This window comes from Eurytemora carolleeae, unplaced genomic scaffold, assembly GCF_000591075.1.
Source record: "Eurytemora carolleeae unplaced genomic scaffold, Eaff_2.0 scaffold1867, whole genome shotgun sequence".
NCBI lineage: Eukaryota > Metazoa > Arthropoda > Copepoda > Calanoida > Temoridae > Eurytemora > Eurytemora carolleeae.
Genome location: NW_019397776.1, coordinates 1 through 22455, shown reverse-complemented (window position 1 = coordinate 22455; position 22455 = coordinate 1). Strand labels below are relative to the sequence as shown.

The following is a 22455-nucleotide window of genomic DNA, read 5'->3' as shown; positions in this document are numbered from 1 at the left end:
CGGGGTTCAGTATAAACACATTGTAAACTTCCAGGGTTTATTGCGAATACAGAATGATTTCCCACATTTCTTCTGAAATATGATAATTGCCAGAAATATACGATAAGTCATATCAATAGTTAATAAGGCACTCAATTTATTAATTCTTTGAACATAGAATACCGGACAGTGTTTCCATATTTTAATCCAACTGTGGCGGGATTAATTATTCTAAAATTGAGTATTAATGACAAATGTTGTTTGAAGGGTTTAAAGAGAAAATTCTGTTTCATTTCATATGAAATTGTTTCTTTTTTATTACTATTTTTTAATTGAACTTTAATTAAATGCATGTAAGTAAATATACTGTTTAAGATACCTAGAGTTGCACACTTCAAAGGTTGCAGAATACAAATTTTCAAAATTTGTTGTAAAATTTACATATGTTACTTAAAAAAAATAGTCGTGCTTTTACAAAAAAAATAAGCAGTTAAGATATAATGGAAATCTTCTTTAAATGTAAAAAAAACTAAATTCTTTTTGCTAAAATTACATAACATTAAACTGAACACACTCAGATAAGATAAATATTTAATAATCTTAAATTTTCATAAATTTTTGCAAAATCAGGAAGAAATACTTGCACAACCGTGAGTAAACATTATTTTGTCAACGTAATTTGTAAAATTATTTCAAACTTTGCAAGAAATCCTCGAAATTATCCGAAGAATCTACAGGATAAATGGTGCTGAAAGCATCAATTTGATCCAATGGATTCGTCCAACCTCCACTAGTACTTCCTACATTAATGTCTCCAATACTTTCTGTTTTATCACTCTTCTCCAACCCACTTCCTTCAGTATGGAACGGATCTGCTGTGTTTAATTTACTGTTCCAGCTACTTTCATGGAACCCTTGCTCTGAAGTTTCTAAGATAAAGGAACTAATTGGAACAGTAGCATTGCTGATAATGGTAGCATTGCTAGGAACGGTAGCACTGCTGGGAACTGATACACTGCTTGTAGCATTACTTGAGTTTGTCGGTTTACTGGCATGTGCTTTGAATATTCCTAATTTCGCCATTTTCAATTCAAATAATAATCATACTAGTCTAAAATAAAAAGAAAAACGCTAGTGTGCGAAGAGTTTCAGGGGTTTTTATCATATTGCAACCTTTCAAATTTTGTTCCTTTAGAAGCATTAGACTTAAAAAATTTAATCGGTAAAGAAACATGTTAATTTTTGAAAATGATTTCCTTCAAGTATACTAAGTTCTCCCTCCACAACTTTAATCATCCCTTCCATCCTCATGTTGTCCTCCTTCAAGGCCTTCACCTGGGCCTAGGCAATATCAAGGGATTGATGGCAAATTTATATAGAAACCCTTTTGGGTTCTTATCGACTCAATTAGTACTTTTTAAAGTTTGAACTAAAAAATTTGTATGTTTAGTGCTTAGTAAAATTATAACAAAATCTGAAAGATAATTGTTTTCTGTGCTGTATGAATCCACGTATTGCACTCTGGAAGCATCCCACCCACAAGAATTAAACAAGAATTGAACAAGAATTTAAAAAAAATTATCATTGATAGGTGGCCAATACGGGTCTTCCGAGGATAATTCAAAAGTATGTTTTATTATGAACATAATTCTTTTCAAGTGTAAATAAACAAAAATCATTATGGTAATAATAATAAAAATAATAATAATAATAGTAATACTAATAATTACAGTAAAAGCACTAATTTTAGTAATTGCAATAATTAAAGTACTAGTAATAATTTTAGTGATAGTAGTAAAAATTATAGTTATAATAGTAATAATTATAGTAATTGTAATGATTATAGTGATAGTAATAATTATAGTGATAGTTGTAATAGTTATAGTTAATAATAGTAATAGTAATAATAATAACAATAAGAAATCGCCGATGTAGTGTAAAAATAGTTATAAGTCGTTTAATTAAAAGCTTGTTTTTAAACCTGGGTTTCATTCTGTTTGTTCTTTGCCTTCTCTCTTGACTTTCTTAAAATAATAAAATGTTGAATTATAAAATAAGAAAAGTTTTGAATAACAATTTAAAATTCTGTGAACCAAGGGCGAATATTGAGTCCAGGCGCTGAAACTAAACCTAAATTTTCGTCCGTCCAACAATTCGATTTTAAAAGATTGTCGACACATTTTGAATTAATAAATAGTGAGAACTGCCAACAAAAAAAAGGCTAAGAATTATTCGATTTTTTATCCAAAATACGACAAATTTCGGTCATTTTAGTTACGGCCCATTTTTAAGGGTATCCACGAATCGTTTTCTTACGATGCAATAGGTTAAGACAAGCTATTAGTTTTTAGATCGAAAAACACCGAAAAAAAAACCCAAAAATGGTCGGATAAAAGTTTAAAAGGTATCAATGAGAGTTATAGTTGGCATTCTTTACATCGAGGCCAAAGTGTCTCTTAAGCATGCGAGGACATTCTCTTAAAGGGACTGTACGCCTAACTTCAAGTGAATCTTAATGCAAAGAGGAGAAAGCCAGATTCACAACCGTGTCCGTACCCTTGAATCCTTAATCTGATCAATAATTCGAATTTTGAAAGATTTCTCTATTGTTTCTGAAGCAATAATTGCCCGCATTGTAGAGAAACCAAAAATGAAAATAATCGGTTTATTAAAACAAATACATGGACATACATTCATTAAGGATACCGTTGTGAATCGAATATGCCCCTTTATTAATCAAGGTTCACTTGAAATTACTCATTCGATCCCTTTAAATTGAAAATGTTGAAATGTTTCTAATCACCTGATGGCTTCATTGTTACGTTTTCTCTTCTCTTCATAGTCTGGGTCCTATAAAATCTTATATTAAAGGGACTATGGACGAAGAAGCGTAACATACCCGAGTATCAGCGGTGCCCATTAAGAAAATATCTGAGTAACTTTATCTTTAAATCTAAAATCGATCAAATTCGTAAATTTCCTTGTTTGTCTATGCAGAATAAATTCGAAAAACAATAATTATAACCCAAACGTTTAAAATTTTGCGACGATTTAATATCTAAAATAAGGTTTAATAAGCAGCTAAAAAATACCTCTTTGCTGATACCCTTGGATTGTTTAGGCATTTTATCTCTGCAATTCAAAAACATTATTCAAAAAGAAAATTTTATTAAATCATAGAAAAATATCAAATCAAGGTATTACTCATATCAAAGAGTATTTTCAAGTCAGGATCAAAATATAAAAATGAATTTTACAAAAAAATTAATAAAAAGTTATGTATTGTATGTAAAATCTGCACTAGGAAAATGATCCGATGGATCTCCGCTGCTCTGACCGATTTCTGAGCCAAGTAAACCGCCAGCGGTGTTTAATATTGCTCCGCTGTCGGCGTAGAACTGAGAACTATCCCCTGGCTGTTCATTTGTTGGTTGCATTGAACTTGAAGGGTTGGAAGTTGAGTTTCTGCCGGAGTGTGCTTTAAAAATGCCTGAACCAAACATGTTTTTTGCATTAAGGTAATAATGAGGAGTCCATACTTAATAAAATCATAGTTTTTTCGTAAAATATAATAAGTTCAGTGGATATCCTTGAAAAGTCAACCCCCCCACTCAATTTATGAGAAAATTTTTAAATGCGCAACACCAATTCAAATTGTGAAAACAAATGGATTTCTAGGTAAGAAGCATAACAACCACAAAATGATAAGAAAACACACCCACCCAATATTACCCTGAAAAAAATGAGGTTTTAGTGTCCAAATATTTATGTAATGATTATACCAGAAAATTTTATATCTTCATTTCAGACGAATTAAGATCTAAAGACTCAGGCCAGTTAGTTGTGTTTGTTTACATTTATCCCGAGAACTGCTGTACATATTTTCAAGGGTTGCTGGTATATATCTTGCAAAAAATGTATAAATGTATAATTATGAAAATATATTTATCAGACAAAACCGGTTTCCTGTAAGCAATTCCAGCTGTTTTTCCATGTTCTTTATCTCAACCTCTATCCTACTGTTCTCGTTCTTCAAGGCCTCCACCTGGCTCTAACAGATAACAATAGATAGATTATCAATAGGTTCTAGTTCTTAAGCAACAGTCGACGTAATTTCAAGTGATACTCTATTTAAAACGTGGATGCCCGAATCAAAACTGAACCATAGATACTTCTCTCAATTCCCAAAATATTCCTGTTTTATATCCGAAAATGCTGAAAATGGATTTTGAATCACGATTGTGGTTACTAAACCTTAAATAAACGTTACATATGGATTTACATAGCATCGAGAAAGAAACGAAACTTACCGAATTCAACACAGCTAAGAAAGAGAACGACGGTAAAAACCATAAAGTTTGAAAGGGTACCATTGTGAATCTGGAGCAAATATCATATAGAATTGAGGGTTCACTTGAAATTAAGTTCACAGTTTTTTTAACTCTCAAAACTAAAAATACCTCAGTCTCTTGTTGCTGCTTTTTCTTCTTATCACGAGATTTCCTAATCATACATTAATCAATTACTTAAATTCGGGGTTTTTTATAGTTCTTTAGATTTCGGCTTCGCCGTCCAAATAATTAAAAATATATGCCAGGATTTTATATTCTGCTTTTTCCAGGCAAATTGCTCTGAAAAAAATGAATGTGCGCAAAAAGTGTTGAACTTTCATGAAACTTGTGCATTTTACGAATGTGCACGGATTGTTTATTTTATAAAACCTTTTTATTATTAATTTTTATCCAATGATAGATGATAAAAATAAGAACGAATTACTGAAGATATACATTTTCCCTCGAGAAATCGAGAAATCATTGGAACAAAAATGTCCCTCAGTTAAATTATCCGGTTGACATTTTTTTATTTCATGACTGTGGTTTTTCACGTAAACTAGGAGGGGGGGGGGATATTATTCTTTACCTAATTGCCTCATTGTTTCTTCTCCTCTTCTCCTCGTAATCTGGATCCTAGTCATTACAAGGACTGTACATGTAATTTCAAGTGAATTTTTTAACTTAGAGAATGTCGACTGTCGAGTGTCGAGTGTCGAGTGTCGAGTGTCGAGTGTCGAGTGTCGAGTGTAGAGTGTAGAGTGTAGAGTGTAGAGTGTAGAGCGTAGAGCGTAGAGCGAAGAGCGTAGAGCGTATATTGTAGAGTGTAGAGTGTAGAGTGTAGAGTGTAGAGTGTAGAGTGTAGAGTGTAGAGTATTAGAGTGTAGAGTGTAGAGTGTAGAGTGTAGAGTGGAGAGTGGAGAGTGTAGAGTGTAGAGTGTAGAGTGTAGAGTGTAGAGTGTATAGTGTAGACCTTAGAGCGTAGAGTGGGGGGGGAGCAAAAAAATAAACTTCCATTTTTTTGTTTATCCAAACCAAACAAGTTGGCGATATGTTTTTTTTCAAAGGACCCTCTTAACATGAATCATATTTCCTGTAACAACTAGATCTCAAAGAGTCGAGTTACTTGAATCTCGATCAATACTTGAGAATTGTAAGAAAAAATTATCTAAGCGTTCAGATAAAAAAGAAGATGGCATCATTATTATTATTTTAAGCAGACAACAAATCATTAAATGAAATAGGAGTCGATGCTGCTATTATACTGAATTATAACATCTTAAATAGTAACTTTTACAGTTACTACAGGAGTAAATAGTACCCAGGATTCTATCCTGTTAAAAGTTTACGCGAAAAAAAACCATACTATTCTACGCTATGGGCAGCAGCTCCCGACTTATCATAGCTAGCAACCAATTCAAATATCATTTTCAAAACTTCCCTAAAAGGAATGGATTATCCTAGGTTGTGTCTCATTCTTCTAATGAAATAAATATTCTGAGAAAAGTTCATAAAAATAAAAGATTTAAATATTAAACAAAATATTTTCTGTAAATATGTAATGGGTAATTAACTTACATCTCTACTCACGCTTTTAGGCATCCTGACCTCTAAAATTATACAAATATTTAAACAAGGATAATAATATATTGTTATTAAAAAGTATAAAAAAGGTTGATAAAGCTAAAAGCAATAATACTGGAAATGGAATTAAATTTCCCCTTTTTTGAATTTCACGTTCAAATAATCTATGTAATTACAAATATGTCAAAATGAAATATGGAATAACCAGCATTATAAAACTAATCTTTTACTTGCCTAAATATATCCCTTTTCATGAAAATATTTAAATTAGCGAAAGAAATTAATTAAAAAATGTAAATATACCTTTTAGATTACTGTTTTAGATAAACATTGAACATATGTACGTCTCTGAAAATATAAAAAGTTATAACAGGTATAGAGCAATATCAACCAAACTTGGACTGTCAGTTCAGGAAATATATTTCGATAATAATATTATCATCTACAGTCCAAGGATGTGTGGGGTTGGTGATGTCTAGATTTAAAAAAAATAAATGTGAATTAAAAATAACTAGTGCACAGTGCTCCTGAACAAAATCAAGACTTCTGAAATGCCTGAGAAAAAAAAGTTGTTGGGGTTTGAAAATATAAGTAAAATCATTGTGAAAATGATTATCCTAACTTTTTTCATCAAGATCTTTTTGAGAAAACTCATGTTATATGGATCTACTTGTATGAACTCCAAATGCTTTAATTTTTCCTTATTTTAGCCGTTTTTAAGGCCAGTTAGTACATTGTGTTACCTAAAAAAATTGAAAGAAAATTCAATTTTGCGCCCAAAAGTATAGTCACACTTTAATGTATCTTGTTTATGTCCAAAGATAATCATAATTAAAATTTATATTAAGTTACAAATAGTCTAATCCCTATATCTCTCCTCTAAAGTAAACCTTTGATGTAAACTATGATTATTTGATCAAACAGAATCCATAGTTTGATATATCAAAGGTTTACAGCATATTGTTGCAAAGATATTGGGATTAGAAAATAAGAGTTCGTGGCAAAAACTCAATTCCATTGTTTTATAATATCCTACCCAATCCACCCCCCTTAACCTTAAACTTTGATGAATATCTTTGGACATAAACCAGATACATGAAAGTGTGAATATACTTTTTGGCGCAAAATTTAATTTTCTTTCAATTTTTTTAGGTAACATAATGTTCTAACTGGCCTTGAAAATGGTTTTAAAAAAAAGGAACAAACTAAAGCAATTGGAATGTATACTATAAGATCCATATAACATGAGTTTTCTCAAAAAGATCTTGATGAAAAAAGTTAGGATAATCAATTTTCTCAATGATTTTACTTACATTTTTGAACCCCACAAACCTTTTTTGTGAGGAAATTCAAGTCTTGATTTTGTTCAGGCGCACCGTGAGTGGTTCATATAATTCCAGTTTTGATCCCCAATGAAATTAGAGTTGAAAGTACATTTAGAGGGGAAAAAATACACATTCTGTGACATTGTGGCCATTGACAAGTTTTTCGTGTATTGTAGTGTGCACTACACTCAAGAACTGTGTGGAATTTTTCTAAATCTTGACATCATACTTCCAATTGTTTACAATAACAACATGGTTAATTTCTGCCCTTTACATCAATCAATCAACATTTGGGAATGTATTGGGCGGAATTGGTAGAAAAAATAAATAGTAGCACCTTACAATTTTGACTATGTATGACGCAAGCTGTCGCCAACTTATAAATAAGTTGGGTCTAAGATGAACCATTTAATGCGAATTTAAACCATGGCTAAGAGACCGCGATTTAAATCATTTGAAAAAAAAATTGGTCTTTTAGACTAAGCTACCATTGAGACCAAAATTAAACGTCAGTTTCCCTGTGGGTCTGGTTTTACCAGTAGACTTGCGGAAACATTAGACAACTTCATTTAGAATAAGAATTTTTGTACGGATTTTTGAAGCTCGCAAAGCTTTTTGCAATGACTAGCGATCTAGAGTCATAAATCTTGATCCATAGATATTAATAAAAATAGGATAGCGGCCAAAGTCAGTTTAAATGCACTTGCTGCGTTGAATTACAAAAGAGATTAGTATATATATTAGGGTTAGGTTAGGTTAAGACACTTTCTGGGCTGCGCGCTGCAGCTAGGACATGCCACGGCTAGAACTGACTCTCTCTGTCTTATATAATTCATTGCGGCATGCGCACATAACTGAATTTAGCTGCTGCATGGAAGGAAGACTCCGCCTAGTCGGACTCTAATGAGCCTACTCTTCTATAGACCAGGCCCTAACAAAATCTCGAGGGGCAGCCATTTCAGAAAAAGAGCTCATGACACCCTCATCAAATGCTTGTTCAAAGTTCTGAGATGAATGATCTTGTGTATTATTTTCTGATTCTGCTATAGACCAAACCTCAGTAATGTTGCCTTGCATTTCTGCAGGATTTCCTGACAATTGTGATGCAAGAATAGGGTCCCCCGGAGTACTTGCAGCTAAAGTGGGATCTTCAGCAGGCAATTGATCAACAGCTTGTACCGGTACATCACTAGATGGTTCAAGCTCAGGTAGGACGGCAATGCTATCAACAGGGTTTACTGGTATAGGTATAGGATTACCCATATCCAAGTCAGCATTGCCGGGTACACGACCATCAAAGTCTTCAGCACTTGCTGAAGGTAAAGCTGACACCAGCAAAAGAGCACCGATCATCACTAAAAATTCATTTAATTTTTAATTTTTTTGAGTGGGTCCTCTGCATAAAAAGCTGACAGTTAATGAATAAGTAAAAATTGATTAAGTAATTTTGTTGGCTGTTAGTGGTGAAAAAAACGTCGTTGACCTGTTATTGGTTCTTGAGGCACTTACCACGGTTAGTTAAAATTTGCTTCAATCATGTCAAAAATAAAAGTTAAAAATTATTTTCCAAATGACGGTGACATCCTTGCAGGACCAACCGAATCAACTGATACAAGAGAGGGTAAACCCTGAAAATTAAAGATTTATTTTCGCTGAAATTTAATTAGAGAAAAAATTACTTACTTCCTCCAAGCGCTTTTCTGGTTTCTTTGAGAGCCTCAATGCCCTAGAGCTACTTTTTTTGGTAAGCTGGCTTTCAAGTTTCAGTCTCTTTTTCATTTTGTCAACTTCACTGAAAATTTTCTCAATTTCCCTTCGATTTTTCTCAATTTCCTATTCAGTTTTCTCAATTTCCTTCAGGCTTTTCTCAATTTCCCTACGAGGTTCCTCAAGTTGACATCTCAGAAAACATCAACATAATATCATCTAAAAAATAGTTTTTCTTCAATTTTAGATTATCTAAAACCAAAAATTTAAAACATTTTCCAAATTTTAATGCTTTTTAATCTTTTTAAAGGAAATGTAAACAAAAATTCAGTTTAAAGAGTTGCATGTCTAATTCACAAAACATTTGACTGAGCAACACCGCAGAAAAAATTGTCGATTTTCCGTATGTAAAAAAAAATCCATTATTTTTTGTCTTTGCGGCACAATTTTTTTTTTAAAAGAAGAAAGAAAATATTGAAAAAAAATCCAAAAAACCACATTCTTTATGAAAAAAAAAATTAAATTTTTAAAAAATATTGTTGGGAAAATGTATATTCTATTGTTTTCAACAAATTTCATAAGAAATAATTAAAAATTGAATGATATATCAAAAAGTTCGCAAAACTTTATAGTGAAAATCTGCAGTAACTGTTATAAAATTATATGACTTCAAAAATGCTAATAATTGGCTCTCATTTTTTGTTATATTTCATTTAATTTTTGATGAATGTTTATGAAATTTTGAAAAACAATAGAATAAACATTTTCCAAAATATTTTCAGAAAATTTCAATTTTTCATTTTTGATTTTTGAGTTATTCTTAATCAATTTTTTATACCTAAAATCTGAACTAAACAAAAATGTTGAACATTTTGTCCAAAACATCGCTAATCCCGTTTTGTTACTCACCCTGTACTTCAAATAATAAGAGCTGAACCTTTTTAATGAATCCTTCTAATGCTTTAGTTTTGAAAAGGAAATCCAGAGAAAAAAATTTTAAGTAGAATGTTTAAGAACTTTCCCCACTCAACATAATGACATAAAGACCAATTAGCGGGATATTAGCTAAATCTTAAATCTAATGCCGTGAACCTTTCCCCTTCCCTACCCTACCCCTTTATCTTTTCTTTTCCCATTCCTTCCTTCTTTCCCCTATTCAAGGGCGTAAACAGAAATAGATCTATGGGAGGGCAAATATGTGCAAAGCGAGCTTCAACAAACCAATTAGCTTGCAAATTCTAATTTATCTCTAAAACCCTGAACTCTGAACAGAAAACTATAATTTTTGATGTTCACTCTTCAGTTTAAGATTTGAAAGTGTGATAGCTCTTAGTTCACAGGTCTAGGGGGGAGGCACTTCCCCTCAGTATACACCCTTGCCATTCTTCTCGAGTCTTTGATTTCTCCCCCCCCCCCTTGAGAATTATATAAACCACTGATCTGGAATGTAAACAATTAACACCTAAGCTATTCAGCAAATATAAGTATGACTTGATTAAAATAGTTATTTGAAGAAGTAGTAAATTATGCCAACTAATACAATAGATAGATTAATATACGAACCTAAGACATGGGATCCTGAAGTTTTAAGAAACTGGAAAATTTCTCCCCACTTTACAGACTCGAGTCTAATGGCCTTCTTCCTGTATGTCTCCATTCTGGCGAACTCAATCAGTTCATGCTATTGACTCATCTGAAATGAAAAGAATATAAAATAAATTGAATGTAAATTTAACTAATATAAATGAAGATTAAATAATGTTTAAAATCTTAATTCTGAGTTGACATTTTTTGATTGTGAGAAATTTTTATTTCAAGCAAACCATACGTTACCCGCATATTTATGAAAATATTCGGATTTTAAAAACTTTACTTTACATAAACTTCATAAAGCTTCTGACAAAATTTAACATTAATTTTTCTTTTACAACAAATTTTTTCTTTGCATAGATTTGTACTTTTAATTTTCTTTAAAATTTTTTTCTCGATTTTTAGTAAAGGGGATGGTGGAGTTGGCACATTTGATGTAGGGGGGGGGGCCCTGCCTTCATTTTTGGTTCAAATCTTCCAATTTTTTGGGTGCACGCCTAATTAGTGATCGAAATTCATAAAATAAAATCAAATTNTTAAAACATTTTCATTTTTGGAGGTCATTTAGGTCATTAGAGGTCGTAAGAGGTCATTAGAAGGTCAAACACTGGATTTTTTGCTGCTACTGTATTCCCTGGGTCCCTAGCTTTCGTTTGATGTGCATAAAGCCATAGTTGAAATATTTTCTATTTCTGGAGGTCATTAGAGGTCATTAGAGGTCATTAGAGGTCATTAAAATTCAATTTGATTTTATTTTAGGAATTTCGATCACTAATTAGGCGTGCACCCAAAAAATTGGAAGATTTGAACCAAAAATGAAGGCAGGGCCCCCCCCCCCCCTACATCAAATGTGCCAACTCCACCATCCCCTTTTTTAAAGTTTTTTTTCAATAAAGACAAATAAACAATAATCCAACCAAACTTTGATAAAATTCAGGGAATCTAGTGGCTCTGAGTATTTTCACACATGCTTAAATAGAAGACTACTACAATTGTCAGATCTAATAGGCAGTAGCGTACACAGGAGAGGGGGGGGGGGCAGTCTTCCTTTCCCCCAGGGTAGAGCCAGGGGGCTGCCTTCACTGGGATTTTTGGACAAGATTTAAATCAGGAGTGGATTGTAAAAAATTAGCTTGCCATCATCTAAGAGAACCCCCCCCCTGGAAAAAAATGTGCATATCCTAGTTTTTCTTGGTCTGGCCCCCCTTGGTTAAATTCCTGTGTATGCGCGTGTTATTGAGCCTACTCCAGGTCCTGTTGTAAGGGACAACCCTGCCAGAAGAACGGCTCATGACATCTTGGTAGTATGACTGTTCAAACATCTGCGATGGTAGATCTTGAATTTGTACAGGATTTTCTGGTATTTGTGCAGGATTTTCTGGTATTTGTGCAGGATTTTCTGGTATTTGTGCAGGATTTGCTAGTATTTGTGCTGCGACAATAGGTTTTCCAGAAGCATTTGCTACCAAGTCGGGATCATCAGCAGACAGTTGACCTGCCTTTATAGATACATGACTTGATTGTTCAACATAAGAAAGGCCAGCATCATTTACAGAGTTTACTGGTTGATGTACTTGTACCACAGGCTCAGCATCTCTTGGCATTAGTGCAGAGCTTTCACGCAATCCTGGTATTTGCACTGGGGTAAGTTTCACCTCTACATCTTTAACATCTTCTTGACTTTCAGATGGAATTCCTTGTACTTCTAGTATTTGCACTGGGCTAATTTTGATCTCTTTTTCCTCAACATCGTCTTGTATTTGAGAAGGAATTCCTTGCACTCCTGGTGTTTGTGCTTCAATAATAGCTTCCCCAGGTGTGCTTGCAGCTGAACTGGGTTTCTCAGCAAGCAATTCAGGAGGAATAGGATAGAATCGGAATCTCGCACCAGTTGGTTGAGGTATTTGGGGCTCTATAGTCTATATGTCTTTGTATATTCTCAAGTTCCTAGGAGAGTCTTTGAGTGTTCCGAGCAAGGTTGCTGGAGATTAGTGATAAGGTACTTAGCAGACGATATTTCTTACGTTCCCTCTTTCTCTTTACAATATCTTGAATCGTAAATATGCACATTACACAACATTTTATCTCAGTGACATCTAAAAATATAATATTTTTATTATATTTCAATTTTACAGAAATATTTATAACATTATATAACAATTCAATTAGATTTATGGACTAAACATTAAAATAATTCAACCGTTTTGAGATTCATTAAATACTTTGGGGTTTAAATAGATATCCCAAAACATATCTCAAGTGAGAACAAACTGCTGATTTTAAACGAAGATAATTCAAGTTTTAAACTTATTTTAGAATAAAAAGAGTGAAAACCTTCTTCAAATTCTTCTTCACTTTCATATTCTTCTTCTTCTACTTTATCTTCCAACTCCAGAGCCTCCATTTCAATTGCCTCCATTCTGGAATCCGTCACTCTGAAATTACAAAACATAAAAAGGTAATTTCCTAGAGAACGATTTTTGGACCCCCTCCTATCAATTTTGTACATGGATCTTATATGTTAGACATGGATATAATTGACCATGTGCGGCCCCCTAGCCTGTCCTAGCCGCAGCGCTCTCCCCAGAAAGTGTCTTAACTAACCTAACCCGTGGCCGCAGCGCTCGGCCAACTAGCCTGTACTAGCCGCAGCGCTCGGCCCAGAAATGGGGTCCAAAAATCGTTCTCTATGAATATACCCAAGATGACATTTCATCACCTTCAATATCCCAGGAAACATTTAAACTGACTTATAGTTCTGATGGCGAATTGATGTCGGATAAATAATTCTAGACTTTAGATGTTGAGACTTTTTATGTTAGCATGGATACGTTTCAATTCGTATCAAATCTTACTCAAAATGAAACCTTTCTCAAAAAAGGCAATGTGCGCTGACTGCACTTTGAAACATATTTTTTAAAAAGCGAAATGTGTTATCAAATAGTTTTTAATAATTACAGTTCAAAAATATCAAATGTTAAAAATTAAACCCGGCCCCAGAGAAAGTAGACATAAACCACGATTTTCAAAAAAAATGGTGTATATGGCACTGAACAATGATTCCATTTCAGACTTATTACAACAACGAATTAAAAAAAATAACTTTGAAATATAGCATTAGAATTAAGATAATAATATGTTCCAGGGAAGCACTCAGTGTGTGTAATAAGTGTACTGTCTCAGCTCAGACTCTTAGTTAATAGTTAGTCTACACTCTACTTAATGAAGTGAGCGCGGCGCCCGGGCGCAGGCGCAACTTGCTTTCACAGCTGAGGGAGGGGAGGAAGGCCAGCCACAACAATTTATCGTCCGAGCCACATTCCCCTCATTTTCTCGTCCGAGCCACCTCGGAATCCTCGTCCTTGGATTATTTTGTGTCAAAAAATTTTCCAATTCTTGAAGAAAAAACTATTTTTAAGAATCTGGCCACGTTAGGGCATACAATTTGGATGATACTGGTATTGCAATGTTTATATCATACGTTGGAATCTTCAAACCCAGAAGAATTTGATGTCAAACTTTATTTAGGTAAAACTTAAATCTCTTCTGCCTCCAAAATGGCTAACCTTCGTGATATAAAATAAATAGCAAAATATTGGGCTATAATACCTCTGCCTATAATTTTCCCCATGGAACCACCCAGAAAAATTCTATGGTGTTACCATACCCTAGAAACCAGAGGACGTCCTAAGGTCGTCATGGGGACGTCAATAATTACCAGAGCGACATCAGGCGACGTCATATTTTAGGTGTTGAGGACGTATTGAGGACGTTTAACGCAAGGATTCCCAACAAACAAAAACCCGTGAAGAACACAAGATTATTTGGTGTAATTCACACGAGTGACACGTCATTATCCCGTGATAATTCATGTGTTGTCGAGGTGATTGTCGACGATTTGATCACAGGTCTAGGACCGAGTTTTTACACTGTGAAAACCTGAGTTTATTTCACGAGATGAACACCGGATTTTTACATGGGAAAATTATTTTTCTCCCATCTAATTAAATTACATTTTTAAAAACCCCCAGAAAGGGAGGGGATACATAATTGATTTCTGATATATAAATAAATTATAAAATATATTGTGTAAAAGAATATAATTATTACAAAATGTTTGGAAACTAAACATTTTAGTTTATATCTTTTACATTAAACATCTTGAACATGTAAACCTTAAACTTTTCTTATCACAAAGTGATATTTCAAGTCTAAATAATGTTCAATTATGTTAATGTGTTCATAATTATAATAATTCTCCTTCCTGTATATATCTGAAATATTGATATTCCAAAAAGGGGTTGTTAAGAAATACAATACAAAATTCAATGTGAAACTTTTCTATACTCTGCTCATGCTTGTTATAATCGGAAAAATTTATGTCAGTTGAAATATTTCATTTTACTACAATAAACTTTTAGTTTCTAAAGGATGAGCAGAGACACCAAGTGTTGTGATTTTGCAACTCTGTTAAAAATGAAACATGAAGTTCTTCCCGTGATATCTCAAACCCTAGAAACCAGAGGACATCCTAAGGCCGTCATGGGGACGTCAATAATTACCAGTGCGATGTCATATTTTAGGTGTTGTGGACTTGTTGAGGACGTTTAATTCAAGGATTCTTACGTCCTCACAACCAAACTTTCGAAGTCGAAATGACGTCACTTTGGACGTCCAAATGACCAAACTTTTGACGTCCAAATGACCAAAGTTTTGACGTCCAAATGATTAAACAAGTCATTTATTTATTAACCATTGAGCAGAGCCTAATTTATTCTATTAGTACTGCTACACTTTAACCCTCCCCCCCTGGTATTACATTCACACCATAACTGTCCTTCTGTTGTTGTTACCCTTACTACTCAACCAATCTCGACCAAATCTTACCTAAGTGGATTGGTCAGGTTAAGACCAGTATGAGACCAGTTAGGTAACTCGACCTAACCCAACCTAACCTGACCAAACACGGCCTTGGGACTGGTCATGTTTCGACCAGTTTGGTAATATGATGTAACCCGACCTAACCTAACCTAACAGGACCAAGGGGACTGGTCATATTGTGACCAATTTGGTAATCTGACGTAACCTGACCTAACCTGACCTATCTCGACCTAATGGGACTGGTCGCGTGACGTCGCTGGTTTCTAGGGTAGTTAACAAAAAGATTGAAGTTCTATAAACTTGAAATTAATTGTGGCATTCCACACCAGGAATATCTGAAAAAGGTGAACTTTTTTAAAGACATTAAACTTGAAATCTGTAATTCAATTGAACCCTTTTTTTCAATTTACAAAAATTTGATATTTCATCCTAACGTGGCTTGATTATTAAAAAATAGTTTTATCTGGAAGGATTAGACACTTTAAAAAATATATTGAAAGGACGAGGATTTCGAGGTGGCTCGGACGAGGAAATGAGAATAATGTGGCTCGGACGAGAAATTGTTGTGGTAAGCCTTCCTTCCCTCGCTGAGCCGGTCCTTCCTTCCTTAAACTACATTGGTCGACGGCTTGACAATGACGTCTCATGATATATTACAGGGTATCCCACGAAACATGACAATTAATAAATCGTTATTATTAGTTAAAAAAATCTTTTGCTTCATTATATTGTACTTGAAATCAATTTTAATATGACATGACTCCCATATAATATTTTTATTGATCTTTGGTACCAAACAACTCAACAAATTATGGAAAAAGACATTCTAAACTATAATTCACCAACTGTAATGTTTCGTGCGACACCCTGTATATAGTCGTCACGTGTAACGAGAAATTATCTATCTATCAGATAAGAATTTGGCGAACTAAAATTTAAGAAATGATTTTAAAAATATTTATTTATTGTTGCAACTTGCTGAGCACAGAGCAAGGCTTTCTCATGTTGAAATGGTTGAAATCCTTTGATTTCGTCATGTTACTGTTCAACATAATCTGCGACTTAAATAAAATGGGCTTATAGTAATAAATAGCATGAAGCCAGGGGGCGGAAACGTCACGTATGTGTGTCTGTGCCACCAAAAGAATGTGAGTAAGTAATACCGAACCCATGCATACTGTAGGTAATCTCGGTATTTGTACATGGTGAGAGTACATTTGTTTATTGTTTATTGTTTACTTAAAAATAAGTTTAATATAAATGTAATACATTATTTATAAATTTAAGTCAACTGCACTAATAAAGCCAAATTTTCATGCAAAGAATATAATTTGAATAGTTCACCATAAACTACTCGTTATTCAAGCTTAATTAAAATGGACGACATTGTTCTGCAATTTCCTTGACTGAGGTCAGTTAGGTCATTAGAGGTCGTAAGAGGTCATTAGAAGGTCAAACACTGCTGTTGCTGCTACTTTATTCGCTGGGTTCCTAGCTTTCGTTTGATATACATAAAGCCATAGTTGAAATATTTTCTATTTGTGGAGGTCATTAGAGGTCATTAAGAGGTCGTTAGAAGGTCAAACACTGGATTTGTTGCTGCTACTGTATTCCTGGGGTTCCTAGCTTTTATTTGATATGCATAAAGCCATAGTTAAAACATTTTCATTTTTGTAGGTCATTTCGGTCATTAGAGGTCGTAAGAGGTCATTAGGAGGTCAAACACTGAATTTGTTGCTGTTACTGTATTCCCTGGGCTCCTAGCTTTTGTTGATATGCATAAAGCCATAGTTAAAACATTTTCATTTTTGGAGTTCATTTAGGTTTTTAGAGGTCGTTAGAGGTCATTAGAAGGTCAAACACTGAATTCGTTGCTGCTACTGTATTCCTGGGGTTCCTAGCTTTTAATTGATATGCATAAATCCATAGTTAAAAAATTTTCATTTTTGGAGGTCATTTAGGCATTAGACGTTGTAAGAGGTCATTAAAAGGTCAAACACTGGATTTGTTGCTGCTACTGTATTTGCTGGGTTCCTAGCTTTCATTTTATATGCATAAAGCCAGAGTTGAAATATTTTCTATTTGTGGAGGTCATTAGAGGTCATTAGAAGGTCAAACACTGGATTCGTTGCTGCTACTGTATTCCTGGGGGTCCTAGCTTTTATTTGAAAGTTTTTCCAACATACTTTTTAATTTTTTTTTAAATCCTTACCATTCAAGGATCAGGGTCTATTTTTTAATGAGCTGGCCTTGAAAAGTTGAACTTGGGACATGTAGCGCGCACTCTAAGGGCAAAATCAAGGTTGGTGGACCACCCCCCCCCTCTTTGAACCAAAAAAAATTGAGTATTTGTGTTCCTCTAAATTAGAAAAGTTGATTGAACATGTTGATCATTTTATTTTTCTAAAATTTCCTCGTCATGTTTCAAATTTCAAATAATTTAACTTAGTTTTCTCAGCGGCCCATTATTCCGGAATGAAATTTCCATTTTGGAAATGGAATGCATTGATCCAGAAATTTGTTCCGTGAAGAGAAATTCCGGTAAATTTCAGGATAAAATTGAAACCGGAATTTTTTCCTGTTTACGGAATGGAAACCGAAAACTTCCGGAAGCCTGTTCCGGAATAACATCAGCTAATCAGAAACCGAGAAATTTGAAATTTTGAGAGAAGTTTCATTGGTTATTCAAAAGAGATAATTTAGAAGAAAATCAAAAGTGTCCATTGTGGAGATAGATATTTAGCAATCGAGATTAAGGGTATTCAAGAGTTATCAGCTCAGTAGATACTAAAGATACAGACTATAAAGACGACAAAAGGGAACGGTACACCAAAAAAATCATCTCCTTCCAGAGAGTTTGCTGTGTAATTTTTGTTCAATTCTTACCCGGTTTTCTGACGTAACTATCCTTACCATCAATCATTAAATAAGCAGGTCCCACCCTTTCTTCAGTTATTTCAAAGATCATACAGACATGACAAGAGATGTTGCTTTTATACTCTTTTTTATTTTAAACTTAATGTAAAGGTTTACCTAAAAAGAATGAGTTCAGAGACGACTTACGGATTCGGAAGTGTTACCGAGTGTTTCCTTATATTCATGATTCTCTGCAACTTTAAACTTATTTCTAACCTAAATCATTAAATAAGCCATAAAAAGACGACATTCAAGACAGATAGCTTAATTTAAACCTGTATAATATATTTGAAGAGATTCAGTTGTCTTTTTACTGTCTCATCCTTTGTGGGTAACCCTGTATATATTTCGGTAGATATTTCATCAAGTGGTCTATATATATATATACCTTTCTCGTGTCTATTTATTAAATAAATTGAAAGGAATTGATTCTTTGTCACAAATTCTGATTTTCTAATCCCTATATCTTTGTAACTTATGCAATTTTTTGGGTCAAATAATCTAAGTTTGGTGTATTAAAGGTCAACACCATCAGGTTGCAAAGTTATAGTGGTAAGAAAATTTGAGTTTGTTGCAAAGACTCAAATCCTTTATACAGATTTTGCAATATCTCCGTCAATTTTGAAGATACAAAAATAGTAGACCACATTTTGATAATATCAAGACCAGGCGTTTCCAATATTAGATGTTTAAACTGGAATACTGCAACAATTGTACTTCATGGATCGAAGACAACAAGTCACTGAATTCCCATGTACACAAACCCTGTCTTCCCTGCCGTAAATATACGAACACACTTTGCGTATTACTTTTCAAACAAGTTTGTTCTAATTATTTAATTGACGCAAAATATACGAACACACTTTGCGTATTACTTTTCAAACAAGTTTATTCTAATTATTTAATTGACGCAAAATATACGAACACACTTTGCGTATTACTTTTCAAACAAGTTTATTCTAATTATTTAATTGACGCAAAATATACGAACACACTTTGCGTATTACTTTTCAAACAAGTTTATTCTAATTATTTAATTGACGCAGAATATTAACCTAAATAAAATTTACTAAAATGACGTTAAAATACATTTCTTTTTTTAGGAGACCATTAATAATAATCAATGAAACATTAAATACCCAATGTTTTAAAAAATAATCAAAAACATTCTTGATGCTAGCTCATTTTTAAACTCTGGCTGAAATAACTAAAGTGCAAGGAAGGTTTCTCAGTAAAGGAAAAATTGTTCCGAAAAATGGGATTAACAGTTTTTTCTTAATTCTAAATAATATGACGTCTTAAATGCTGATATATTCCTTTTTTAATGGTGTTTTAAAAATGTTATATATTTATTGAGAGCATTCTAGGCTTCTAACAATATGGCACACNGGGGGGGGGGGGTCTTTCTATGATTCAGTTAAATAGAGTTAAATAAAAACTATAAAATCCATGTAAGGGCAAAGAAAAAAATTAAAGTTTATTATTTAAGATTTAAAAATGTTTTAAATAATATTTAATAAACAAATTTATTATTATGTCAGTTTTATGATGAATTTCCGATACATTGAATGAATATAAAAATAGCATTTATAAATTATACACACATTTCTAACTTAGTACCCTTATTTTTCTACCCCCTTTTGGCCTTTCATTTGAATGAAAGCTTGAAAACTATTAAGCCTTAAATTAAACATGAAGGTCAAAAACAGTTTTTGTGCATTGCACATTAAAGAAAATGGTGACTCTGTCCTGACAGAATGATATTCAGTTTATTTTCTGAACAGATTTGCTACTTAGTAGGAGCCATGATAATTTACAAATGAAAAATCACCAAACCTCTTCAAGTTTTAATTTATTTTAATCCAGTCTCCTGGAAATGCAATTTGTATTCATATTGTCAAATAGACAAAAAGGAAAAATGGACAAATTATAGACAAAAAGATGAAAAAAAAATATAAATAGATACTAGAAAGCCACTTAGACATATATAATGGTATAGATAGAGATAGAAAGAGACAGATAGATAGATATTAGTCCGATAGAAAGAGACAGATAGATAGATATTAGTCCGATAGAAATAGACAGATAGACAGATATTAGTCCAATAGAAATAGACAGATAGATAGATATTAGTCCGATAGAAATAGACAGATAGATAGATATTAGTCCGATAAAAGATAACTAGAAAGCCTCAATGATAAATAACCAGGTAAACAGATTGTCAGATAGCCAAATAGACAGACAGACAGATAAGCAGATGCACTGCAGGTAAACAGATAGACAAATAGACAGATAAACAGATAACTAGAAAGCCAGATAGCCAGGTAGAGAAATAACCAGATATTCAGATAGAAAGATAGACACTTAGCAAAATTAAACAGATATTCAGATTTGTTTATTTCTTTTGATGGATTAAAGAAGCCAAGTTAACAAATTAAAAATCTCCAAACCTCTTCACGTTTTGTGCCTTGGATTTATAATCAATTATAACAGTCCATACAAAATGCAACATTGAAAAGATATACGTCTAAAGTAACCAGGTTTTAATAAACAGAAAGATAAATAAATAGATATGAATAGAGAGATTGACAGACAGTCAGATACGCAGAAAATAGATAAATTACGAAACAGATAAATAGATACAGAGGTAAATAAACCGACAGACAGAAAAATAAATCTATGGACAGGTAACAGATAGACAGCTATACAGATAGATAGATAAGAAGATAGACAGATTAACAGATTAACAGATAGACAGATTAACAGAAAGCGAGATAGACAGTTAAAAAGTTAGACATTTAGACAGATATACAGATCAAAAGATAGACAGATAAACAGATATACAAAGTATACAGATAAATATTTATCAGCCAGTTACACAGGAAAACAGACAGACAGATAGACAGATAAAAATATGGATCCAGATAAACATTTAGACAAATAAACACCTATAGACAGACGCAAACAAAGACAACTTTATAAATGAACAGATAGAAAAATAGGTAATTAATATACAGATAGACAGATGATCAGATATACTTAGATATACAAATTAACAAAAAGATAGATAGACATATGAGGGTTTCCAACTAACGGAAAAATGCAAAAATGTTCGTTTGTATTTTGCAAGCTTTTTCGCGAAAATTCGCACTTTTTCACGATAGGTAATGAAGCGAAAATTTTCGTTCGTTTTTCGCAAAAAAAATCGCGAAATTTAAATTTCGCAAAAATATGTTCCACTGAAACAATATGTTTTGTAGCTGCAACAATTTATTGCGCAAAAAAACTTGTGGAATTCTCTGCTCTGAAAGTTTAACATTAGAAGTTTTATGATATCATAATCAATAATTTCTCTTCCATATTTTTTAGCGAAATTTTTGCATGTTTGATTTCGTTAAAATTTCGCATTTTTTCACGAAACTGATAAAAGCGAAATTTCGCGAAAAAAGCTAAAATTTTCGTGTTTTTTTTGCACGCGAACGAAATGCGAAAAAGTACGAAATTTTCGGCGTCGAATTAAGACAGAAAACAACAGCAAAGCTGTGAAAATCATGCAGTAACTCTAGTGCCCTGCAGTCGACTTAATTTGTCACCAAGATTTTAGGTTTGAAAGCATTTGATTTTTTAGGAGATTTTTCATCAATAACTAGATCTATAGTTTTAATTAACTAGATCTATAGCTTTGAAGGTGTGCACGACCAAGTTCTGAGAGTCCTGATCGATTTTAGCGGATGATACTTTATCTCAGTGAGAATCAGGAAGATATTAAACGCAAATCAGACAAGTATAAAGAAGACAATATATGGGAGTTAAAAGGTCTAGCGCCTACTGTATTCACTGTATAGTGTTTATACACAAAGAAACATTAAATAACAATTATTAATCAGTGAACACATTCAATAGATTTCAGTACAGATAAATTTAAACAAAGAATTTTAGAGCAGTAGTAGAGTAATAGGGTAGTAAAGTACTAAGGTAGAAGAGTAGTAGAATAGTAGAGTAGTAAAGTAGAAGAGTAGAAGAGTAGAAGAAGCGTAGTAGTGTAGAGGAGTATAGTAGGAGCGTAGTAGAGTAGTAGTGTAATAGAGTAGAAGAGTAGTTGTGTAGTAGAGTAGTAGAGTAGTAGTAGAGTAGAAGAGTAG

At 33.1% G+C, this 22455-nt stretch overlaps 3 protein-coding genes across 5 annotated transcripts; all 3 read right to left on the bottom strand.

The window, feature by feature from the left end:
• Positions 1-70: 70 nt before the first annotated feature.
• LOC111715866 (uncharacterized) lies at positions 71-3164 on the bottom strand. The gene is made up of 5 exons (XM_023491263.1): positions 3072-3164; positions 2783-2829; positions 1961-2003; positions 1236-1320; positions 71-1049 (listed from the first exon to the last, which is right to left on the bottom strand). Exons 1-5 carry the CDS (start codon positions 3126-3128, stop codon positions 667-669), a joined length of 615 nt encoding a protein of 204 aa, XP_023347031.1. The 5' UTR covers positions 3129-3164; the 3' UTR covers positions 71-666.
• Positions 3113-6290, bottom strand: LOC111715869 (CCAAT/enhancer-binding protein gamma-like). Its single transcript, XM_023491268.1, has 6 exons — positions 6198-6290; positions 5889-5920; positions 4900-4946; positions 4440-4482; positions 3946-4030; positions 3113-3469 (listed from the first exon to the last, which is right to left on the bottom strand). The coding sequence occupies exons 2-6, from the start codon at positions 5910-5912 to the stop codon at positions 3255-3257; spliced, it is 414 nt and encodes a 137-aa protein (XP_023347036.1). The 5' UTR covers positions 5913-5920; positions 6198-6290; the 3' UTR covers positions 3113-3254.
• LOC111715867 (uncharacterized) lies at positions 6242-10876 on the bottom strand. 3 transcript variants are annotated; one of them, XM_023491264.1, is made up of 5 exons: positions 10490-10876; positions 8903-9145; positions 8787-8847; positions 7271-8574; positions 6242-6421 (listed from the first exon to the last, which is right to left on the bottom strand). In XM_023491264.1, the coding sequence occupies exons 2-4, from the start codon at positions 8996-8998 to the stop codon at positions 8129-8131; spliced, it is 603 nt and encodes a 200-aa protein (XP_023347032.1). In that variant the 5' UTR covers positions 8999-9145; positions 10490-10876; the 3' UTR covers positions 6242-6421; positions 7271-8128. The 3 variants fall into 3 exon arrangements, with proteins under 3 accessions (XP_023347032.1, XP_023347033.1, XP_023347034.1); XM_023491265.1 differs by having other exon boundaries at positions 6242-6405; XM_023491266.1 differs by having other exon boundaries at positions 6242-6369; positions 7449-8574.
• Positions 10877-22455: the final 11579 nt, after the last annotated feature.

Bases quoted from the DNA above. Each gene is read 5' to 3' on its own strand.
- LOC111715867 (XM_023491264.1), bottom strand. From the start codon at position 8,998: ATGAAAAAGAGACTGAAACTTGAAAGCCAGCTTACCAAAAAAAGTAGC. The intron at 8,848-8,902 runs GTAAGTAATTTT...TTTAATTTTCAG, and splicing joins CAGAAAAGCGCTTGGAGGAA to GGTTTACCCTCTCTTGTATC. The intron at 8,575-8,786 runs GAAAATAATTTT...ATGAATTTTTAG, and splicing joins AAGGATGTCACCGTCATTTG to TGATGATCGGTGCTCTTTTG.
- LOC111715866 (XM_023491263.1), bottom strand. From the start codon at position 3,128: ATGTTTTTGAATTGCAGAGATAAAATGCCTAAACAATCCAAGGGTATC. The intron at 1,321-1,960 runs GTTTAAAAACAA...GATATTGCCTAG, and splicing joins ACAAACAGAATGAAACCCAG to GCCCAGGTGAAGGCCTTGAA. The intron at 1,050-1,235 runs GAAATCATTTTC...TGGCGAAATTAG, and splicing joins AGAACTTAGTATACTTGAAG to GAATATTCAAAGCACATGCC.
- LOC111715869 (XM_023491268.1), bottom strand. From the start codon at position 5,912: ATGCCTAAAAGCGTGAGTAGAGAT. The intron at 4,031-4,439 runs GTATTTTTAGTT...GTTATCTGTTAG, and splicing joins AGCAGCAACAAGAGACTGAG to AGCCAGGTGGAGGCCTTGAA. The intron at 3,470-3,945 runs GAAACCGGTTTT...TGTTTGGTTCAG, and splicing joins ACAGCTGGAATTGCTTACAG to GCATTTTTAAAGCACACTCC.